The 9,196-nt window shown below is 40.7% G+C and overlaps 1 protein-coding gene across 2 annotated transcripts; it reads left to right on the forward strand.

Annotated features, from left to right (window-relative positions):
• The first annotated feature begins 23 nt into the window (after positions 1-23).
• LOC117263338 (uncharacterized) lies at positions 24-9,196 on the forward strand. Of its 2 annotated transcripts, none has more exons than XM_078175725.1 (10): positions 24-156; positions 378-552; positions 1,336-1,439; positions 1,566-2,159; positions 2,640-2,804; positions 4,928-5,129; positions 5,241-5,314; positions 8,180-8,370; positions 8,488-8,611; positions 8,706-9,196. In XM_078175725.1, exons 2-10 carry the CDS (start codon positions 383-385, stop codon positions 8,726-8,728), a joined length of 1,647 nt encoding a protein of 548 aa, XP_078031851.1. In that variant the 5' UTR covers positions 24-156; positions 378-382; the 3' UTR covers positions 8,729-9,196. The 2 variants fall into 2 exon arrangements, with proteins under 2 accessions (XP_078031851.1, XP_033492495.1); XM_033636604.2 differs by having other exon boundaries at positions 25-137.

Consider the following 9,196-nt stretch of genomic DNA (forward strand, 5'->3'; position numbering starts at 1 on the left):
GGGGGCAGCAGTGAGCTCACGGCTTGGCGCAGCAGCATGAGGCGAAGAAGATGACAGATGACAGTTGACAGTGAACTCGTCACAGTACGTACAACTGAAGTCCGCGAGGGTGGAAGTGTGGATTCATTCAGCCAAAGGTGAAATTTGTTCCTCATTGTAAGTATTTGCACACAAATAATTCACTTTCACCAGAGTTAGAATAGTTTGAAACCACTCTTACTTAGCAGTTAGCATAGCTTAGCATAAAGACTTAACACCGACTAACGGTTCCGCTGTTTCTCTCAGTGGTGTTTAAGAATTAAGGAGCTGCCAACCCTTCAGAGCCTCTCCTGCGCTACACCTGTGTCACGTGATTTGAACCTTTGTGTGTGTTGCAGTGATAATGGAGGGGGAAGAGATGGAGATGAGCAAAGAGGAGCTCCAGAGGTGGCTCAGACAGAGGATAAAGAAGAACGAGCTGATCACCTCAGATGTGCTAGAGAAATGCAAACTGCTACAATCTGTTTTGGAAAGGAGGGAGAGACAGGCTGCCCTCCTCCTGAAGCTCTGCAAGTGAGTGTTATATCCTATGCGCCTGTTTCCACTTCTTGTAAAAGCCCTTTGGACCTTTAAGAGATACTTTAGGGATACCTAGATCACACTGCTTACCTACCACAGATTTTCTCTGGCTCTGGGGCTTTTCCTCGAACTACAGATTTATTTACCTCTGCATTTTTGTACACCAGCCACCACAGACTAAAAGACTATGGAAGCGGGAGAGAGAGAAAACTGCCTTACTCTCTCTCTCTCTCTCTCTCTCACTCTCACATTTTAGTGCACTGTTTGGCTGTTGAAGGAGAATTTGTGAACAGGAAGTGGGCGTCATACTGTGTCCTGTATTGTAAAATTGGAGGCCAAAACACTGAGATCAAACAGTTAGACAAGCTTGCATAATATCACCCACTAGCGGGAGCATTTATTGATCCAGTGCAGGACAGTGCATTCTGGTAGTTGTAGGTTGTCCACCTCTTGAACAAAAGCGAATACCTTTTCCTCTCGTTTCCACTGGTCATGTTGCACCAATTTCCAAAGTATGAGTGTCTTGCAACTGCACAGACAGTGCAGTTCTCATTTATGTTGTTTATTGCTTGCTCTCAGTGTAGACATCTGGAAATAGCAAACTGAAAGTTAAGAACATCTGATAAGACAGTCGGAGCAATACTGAGACAACTGAACCCAAATAAGAAAAAGTAAAACTCAGTATTGGTCCCTGCTGTGTACTCAAAGTACAATTGTTTGTCTTTCTCAATGTTCTTTGCTTGATTCATGTTGTCTTTGTTGTTTTTTGTGTTTCAGGTCAGTGTCAGCATGTGAATCGGTTGTGAAGACTCTATACTCGTTGCTGGGGTGGGAATACAAAGAGACGGATTCCCATAATGAAGAAAATACATCAGATTGTGGTAAGATGCAAATCGTTCGGTTAACGGCAAAAAATGCACTCTTGGTTTGTCTGTGTCAGTTGTTAATTGCTCAGTCGTCGTCAAACAAGCAAAGTGGCTCATTTTAGATTGTTTGTCCCGTTGTAGGAAATACAGTCCCCAACTCTCCAAGTCCTCCTGACCCTACTCCTAAACTACAGGACAGTGAGAAACTACATGGAGATGAACGGAAAAAATTCTGTACTCCTGAACTACAGGGCAGTGAGAACCTATGTGAAGATAATGGCAAAAAAATCTCTATCTGTCTCTTTCGAAAGAGAAAACCAGTGGTGGCCTTGACCAGACTTTCTGAAAGTGAGATCCAGTCTTTACTTCATCCAGCGCCCCAGAGTAGAGATGGTGAAGATGAATCCTTACACAATTCGGATTCTGATATGCAGTGGGAACCAGGAGATGACTCGAGTGATTCTGATTATTCCATCTCAAGTACTAACAGCCGGCCAAGCAAGAGAAGAAAAATGGATCAAAAGAATAAAAAACTTGTCAAGACTCATGCATCACCTGAAGCCAGTACAAATAGCAATGCTAAGAGCAACAAAACGAAAACATCAGCACACCAAGCAAGTGCCAGTACTGATGCTAAGGTCAACGTGAAGAAAACATCTCCACCCCAAGAAAGTGCCAGTACAAATGCTAATGTCAGTGTAACAAAAACCTCAACACCGCCAGCAAACAGCAAAGGTAATGGCTAAAAATTACAAAACACTCCAACCAAACTGTTTTGTTGCATGAATTCCCTTATTTCTGGTCCTAAAATTTACATCTCATTGCTTTCATATCACTCTTGATATGCAAAATATGAAAAAGAAATGTAATTTTGTCACCATAGCTTAAAGTTTATGTGGTCATTTACATGTCTTTCAACTGGCGCAAAGTGCTTTTGCATGACTTTGGGAGGACACTGATATTTTCCTACCAAATAAATTACAGTATTGTAGTGAATAAGATATAGGAACACTTCAACAATGAACATTTTGCTGTTCCATGTTTTGTAACCTGAACTGGGAGACAGTTCCATCCTATTGGACCAGATATGATGAAATGAATTAACAAGGCACACCATGACAGTTTCTTTGCGTTTAATGTGTCTGGCTTGGTGGATATTGAAACATCACTTCATCGGTTTGATGTTAACACACTGTATTCCTTTTCCACTGACAGAAGTATACCCTGTCATAGTATCTACTCTTTGCCAGTCCTCTGATGGAGATACCAAGACCCCTCCCAAAGGGCCACTAGGAGAGCTCGTCGTGAACATGAATGTTATGGCCAGAAAGAGCCCCATGAGCTGGAGGCCAGGGAAAATCGTGGAAATAATAACAATGGGTAAGAAAAAAAAGCTCTGTCGACACAAAACAGAATACAATGCAACAAATTCATCTTCCACTTTACAGGTATTAGTCTGTAGCTGTAGTTGGTGACTTTTATAAAAACCGACTTTGCTGAAGCTGTCACAATATTCACACAGCCCTGAATGAGACAGATAATCTGTGATAAAAATCATATTCCTCAGCCTTTTTCTATTGCCTTGTAGCGCTTCTAATGGCCTTACCGTATGTGAACAACAACAACCAATCAGAGCATGTCAATCACTGCTTGTGAACTGCCGTCAAACTGTCACACTAGGCAGCGCTGATCAAATATGAATCAAAATTCTGTCACTGCATTGCCTATTTCTCGCCTCAGATGTTTTCAGAACATATTTTAGTGTACTGTTTAGCTGTAAAAATGAGGAAGTGGGCACGCTGGTGGGCGGCGCTTTGTTTTTCACTCAACTGTTTTCAACGTGGCTGCCACGTGGCAAACATTTTACAAACTCATTTTACATCTAAACAGTACACTAATATATGTTTGACAGCTGCGTCAGAGACTCCTCGCCTCTGATTGGTTGTTTTTGGTGCGCTGCAGTCAATTCTAGTGATTGCCATTAAAGGCAGTAGGAAGACGAGGAGGTGCATGATTTTTTTTTTTTTTTTGCAGATTATCTGTCTCGTGTACTTCTTTCAGAATATAGAGACAGTTTCAGCAAATATGACAAAGTTATTGTCATGACAGTTACCAGCTGTGGCTTTAAGAGGCTTTTATTATCCAGTTGTCCCCCAGCTAGTAAGAACATAGGTTTGTCAAAGTAGTCAAGAGTGTTTATGTTACAAGTGTTTGCATGTAGTATCAATTAAAAACACTTCATACTATAACTAAGAACTTTTCACCGAGAACAAACATCAAGGATTTCTGGTAGAATGAAACTGATCACACACATGACAAAACAACAGTGAAATAATATACAGTAAGATGTGTAAAAACTCCAAGAGCAGTGTCATACAAGCTTGAATTATCCAGTCCCATGTTTAGTGGATATCCACATGTGTATGTATTAACTAAAATACTGCAAAATAATGTTTCTGGTAACTGGTTCATTGGGTAACTAGGACTCTAGCAGAGCAAACAGACTGTGGTCAGTGACAGTGTCATTAAATGGGCAAGCTTTGTCCCTGTACCAAGCCAGTCAATCTGCTTATGAACATGGGAACACTGTAGACAGCAAACCTGTGGAAAATGATTTAAGACTCCCAGTATAGATGTAAAACATGAGCCTGGTAAGAGCATCCTGATAACGTGAGCTCAACACTCTGTTTTGCTCTCTGGATCAGTCTGGACTTGCTGCAGCCCCAAACACTTGAAGTGGGCAAGAATACTCACCTTGACAGGCAAACTCCTTCAGCCAGTCAGCGCAACAAATCTTTGGGAAACATCATCATTACTAACAGAACCAGTTGATGAATCAAGCTTTTGCCAAATCCAGTTGGAAGAACAGTGAGAACGCATTTTCCTCTGAGAAGATCGTCAAGTGCATACTCTTGTTCTTGTTTAATTGTTGTTATTGACTGAATTTCTGTAATAACTTTACTTATTGTTGTGTTTACTTACATTAGAGTTAGCACTTGTTTCCTCAGGAGCCGCCATTACTGTTCTGCAAGCTGCAGCCTGCATTTTATGTCACTGACTACAACACAGGCCCTGATTGACTGCTTACATTGTTGACTTCGTTACGGATCCCTGATTGGCCCAGATTTGGTTTTAATTTCTGGAAAGTGTTTGGGGCGGCAGCAGGACCAGACTGATACAGAGAGTGAAACAAAATGTTGAGCTCACAGGATGGTCTTACCAGGCTAGTAAAACACAAGATGTTAACATTATTCTCCTAGGATTTAGTTGAAGGCCCATGATGTCTGGCCCTTTCATCACCTGAATTACTAACTTTCTCAAAATTCTTGAGTGTCGACCAAGTTTGTGCATCATCATTTTTCTTTTGCAGAGGGTTTCAGCACAACAGCAAGGATGAGGAGTTAGTTCATGAAATGTGGCTACCACAAATGACTGATGCCAAGATATTAAGTTTGTTTAAAGAAGACCTTAATTATTAGAAGTGCTTTTTTTCTTTTTTGCAGAAGATGGTAGGTTGAAATACAAGATCAATTTTGAGGAGAAGGGGAAGAGCCGCGTCTCTGGTCACCACATTGCCTTTGACTACATGCCAAATGTGGATCAGCTGTTTGTCGGCGCTCGTGTGGTGGTCAAGCGTAAAGTTGAGGAGCGCCACTTCAGCCCTGGTATCATGGCAGAGCTCCCCAGTAGAAAAAACCGTATGAGGTTTGTGTGTAATGGATACATTTTAAGATAAAGTCAGATTTAAATGTTGTTAAATGTCAGATGCTTTAGCCCAAGTATGGTTTGATAAGAAAACATGTTTTCATTTTCCAGGTTCCTGGTCTTTACTGATGATCACAAACCGCTCTATGTTGGCTTACCTCTACTTCGCCTTGTGAGCAGACCACGTAAGTTTTGGTGTTTTCATTCATGTTTTCAAGATTTATTAGAGTGTCTGCAAAGAGTTATCATCACAGTCTATGAGTCAGATTCACCCCCACTCCTCCACAGCTCCACCCTCTCGTTAAAATATGGTCATTTCTGGCTCCAAAAAACCAAGATGGCGACAGCAGAAAAACTCAAGACTTAACGGGAGTCCGCAAACCAATGGGTGATGTCACAGTAGCTATGTCCATTATTTTATACAGTCAGATAGCATGTGAGGGGAGCATGAGTGTGCAGAAGGATTTTGCTGGAGCGCAGAGCAGTTTCTTAAAAAAGGTGGAGGGTCCCCTAATCTCCCGCTCCAGCCCACTCTAATTTCGCTGTGGTACCGCTCACATAATGAGTTCAAAGCATGCTTGACCCAGAATGCATCAGTGTATTGCGTGTGCACCCACACTATTTTCTGTAAAAAATTGCCTGCTGTGATCTCCAAAAGGGAGTTTACAAAGTACTTTCAAAAGGAAATTGATCAAGTGGAAAGCAGATTGAGCAGAGCGACTTTAAACACATCAATCAATCAATTGCTTTATTTGTCCCCAGTGGGGCAATTAGTTTCACAGCAAGTGGGAGCAGCACAAAGTACAAATATACACAAATACACACAGCATAATAAACACATTGTGGACAAGCCTAATAAATACTCACTCCTACTCAAGTTAAAAAAGATTAAGATAGTCCACACTAATGAATAAGCTACCTTTTCCTCCCGGGGTATAGAAGAGAGACAGTGGAAGGAACAAAGGAGTGCTTGTATCTGTTCGTTTTAGCAAGTGGGAGTCTGAGCAGTGAACCTGATGGTAAAAACTGAAACTGTTGGTGTAGAGTATGAGAGCAGTCGGACAAGATGGAGTTTGCTTTCTTAATCAACTGTATGTTGTAAAGGTCCTGTAAAGTTTCTTGTGCAGACCCGGTGATTTTACTACAAACACTAACAACCTTGTTTAGTAGATTTCTCTCTTTTACCCTCAAGGATTGAAACCAACAGATAAAAGAAAACGTGATCACAGACTCAATAAAAGAACGATAAAACATAGTCATCAGGGTAGAGTCAACCTGGAATTTAGCAAGTTTTCTAAGACAAAAAAGACGCTGCTGACTTTTTTTGTAAATCGAGTCCGTATTTTTCTCGAATGTCAGCTTGTTAAGAATAGTGCCTAAGTACTTATAGGACTCTACAATTTCAACTGCCTGACTATCAATCACTGTAAAGTCAGGAGATGAGGGCTGCACACATCTAAAGTCAACACACATGTCCTTTGTCTTCAAAACATTCAAAGATAAAAAAGATTCCTGACACCATTTTAAGAAATAAGTTATTCAGCAGGCTCACTATGACCATGTCGTCTGTGAACTTCAATATATGGCGGTTTTCAAAGGTGCTACAACAGTCATTTGCGTACAGTATGTACAGCAGAGGAGAGAGGATGCATCCTTGAGGTGAGCCAGTAGATGATACAGATAGATCAGAGAGTTGACCATTAACTCTGACTCTTTGTGTTCTGCAAGTCAGAAAATCCAAGATCCAGCCAACAATACTGCCTTCCAGACCAAAGTTGTTCATCAGTCTCTGGATCAGTAGATGAGGCTGAATAGTATTGAAGGCGGATTAAAAGTCAACAAACATCAATCTAACATGATTGTTAGAGCTGTCATGGTGCTTGTAGATGTGATTTAACAAAGTTATGGTGGCGTCCTGGACCCCTCTCTTGGACCTGTACGCAAACTGCAATGGGTCAATCAAGTGTTCATTAATTTTCAGTAGTTCAGTTTTGATCAGTTTTTCAGATGACTTCATAACTAATGAGGTCAGGGCTATGGGTCTGAAGTCATTTAAAGATTTGGGATGTTTAGACTTGGCAGCAGGAACTATAGTTGAGTGTTTCAACAGATTAGGAACCTTCTGCTGAGACCAGGATAAATCAAAAATGTAATTAAAATGGGGCCTAGTTGTTCAGCAGAGTTAGAGAGTAGTCGACTACTGATATTATCAGGACCAACACTTGTTCTTCTTTTACAGTGTTTAAAAGTTTTAACAACAGAATGTGAAAGGAGGGGAAGCTTGTTGATTTGGTTCCAGTGTAGTGTTTTTCAGCATCATTATTTCATTAATAAAATCATGCACATCAAATCTGGAGTAGAATTTGTTTAGCTCTTGTGCCAGAGCCAGATCAGAGGTGAACCCATCTAATGAGACCCTTTTCTTCACATTGTCAGTCAGACCAACCATAGACCTAATACTGTCCCATGCTGAGCCCAGATTATTATTGCTAAGCTTATCGTCAAGTTTTAGTTTATAAGATAATTTAGCTCTCCTAATTTCCCGTTTGATTTCCTTTTGTACATACAAAACTTCACTTAAATTATCCTGTTTAAAAGCCTGTTTCTTTTTATTTAGTAACATTTAGGTGTCTGCTCACCCAAGGTTTGCTATTGGGATAGGTTTTAACAGTCTTTACAGAGGAGTGGAGGGAACCAACAGTCCCTTGAGTGAGGGGTGAAATTCTTGCCGCTCCACTCTGATCACACATTCTGGCTCAGGTCTAGAAAAGCAGTGTGGCTCAACTCCTTTGAAGTGTCCCAGTAGGTTGTGACAGTTTGACGATGAGTCGGCATGTAATATAATACCAGGACCACGAAACTGAAGCTGCTAAATGGAATTCAGCCATCATTAATATTATTGTTTGACTAGCCTATGATAGAAATGGCAGATGACGCTGAATGGAGTCAGAACTACAATTTGTTGCACCTGTCAAACAGTTGTCCACCTTCTACTCTACCGCCAGTAAGCAGAATGACCAACTTTGGGTTTTTTTTCCCCCCTGTGACAGTGGAGGACCCTTTGGATGATATTCCAGATGGCAACCACAAGGATTTCATGAGGCGGTATATGGAGGCTTGGCCTTACCCACCTCTGACCCAGTACAGGGTTGGACAGACAGTCAATGCAGAGCTCGATGGAGTCCTACAGAGGTGTGAGGTGCTGGTAGTCGACTGCAGCTTGATGGAGATTCTTGTTGCGGTCAGTATCTGTGAACATCATTCTTTGAACTATTGTAGCTGGTTCTTGGTGTATTTTTCCCTGTTATGTTTATTTAGATTCCAGGACTCATAGTAGTTTGTGCTTTATCAATCTTAGGCAGATCAACATAAGGAGTGGATCTACCGAGGATCCACATGCTTGCAACACATATTTAATATGAACAAGATTTTGGAGGTGAAAAAGGGGGAGAAGCAGAAGAATAAATCTCTCACAGTCAAAGGTAAATTAAATTCTTAAACTAATAAAATCATCTTTTGGGTTATTCAGAACATCAAATTTATCTCTTGTGTATTTCCCTATGTTGTATACTTCAGAATCATCCAAATCGGCATGCTGATGGGACCGTGAATGTGTAACGAGAACTGGTGCTGGTTGCTCTTATAATTTTTTTTTATTTTTATTTTTTAATATACTTTATTAATCCCCCTGAGGGGAAATTCAATTTTTTTCACTTTTACTAATAACCAATATGGCTGTTTTTACAAGTTCCAGAGGGGGAGCAAGATTACACTGGCTCATTACTTCTTCCTGTGGTCACTACTGCTGCTGTTCAGATCAGACATGCTTGATATTAGTGACAGGCATCAGATCCTGTAACTGTGGAGCATTTGACTGTGGCCATGAAGCCAAAAATGGCCTCACAGTTCAGTGTAGTTATAGTATGTTCTGCTTAAGATTTTATCTCCGTGGAGTGACTGAAAACTATTAAACTGTCTCGAAACAGTAAGATAATGCATTTTTGTTTTACAAATGTATCTGTATCATATTTTTTGTGTTCTTGAATAAAAATGTCTTATTGTCTTAA

The sequence above is a fragment of the Epinephelus lanceolatus genome, chromosome 16 (assembly GCF_041903045.1).
Source record: "Epinephelus lanceolatus isolate andai-2023 chromosome 16, ASM4190304v1, whole genome shotgun sequence".
Taxonomy (NCBI): domain Eukaryota; kingdom Metazoa; phylum Chordata; class Actinopteri; order Perciformes; family Serranidae; genus Epinephelus; species Epinephelus lanceolatus.

What these genes read in the sequence shown, in the direction of transcription:
- LOC117263338 (XM_078175725.1), top strand. Translation starts at nt 383, where the DNA reads ATGGAGGGGGAAGAGATGGAGATGAGCAAAGAGGAGCTCCAGAGGTGG. An exon ending in AGAAAATACATCAGATTGTG is followed by an intron (nt 1,440 to 1,565) that starts GTAAGATGCAAA and finishes GTCCCGTTGTAG; the next exon opens with GAAATACAGTCCCCAACTCT. An exon ending in AGTAGAAAAAACCGTATGAG is followed by an intron (nt 5,130 to 5,240) that starts GTTTGTGTGTAA and finishes TTCATTTTCCAG; the next exon opens with GTTCCTGGTCTTTACTGATG.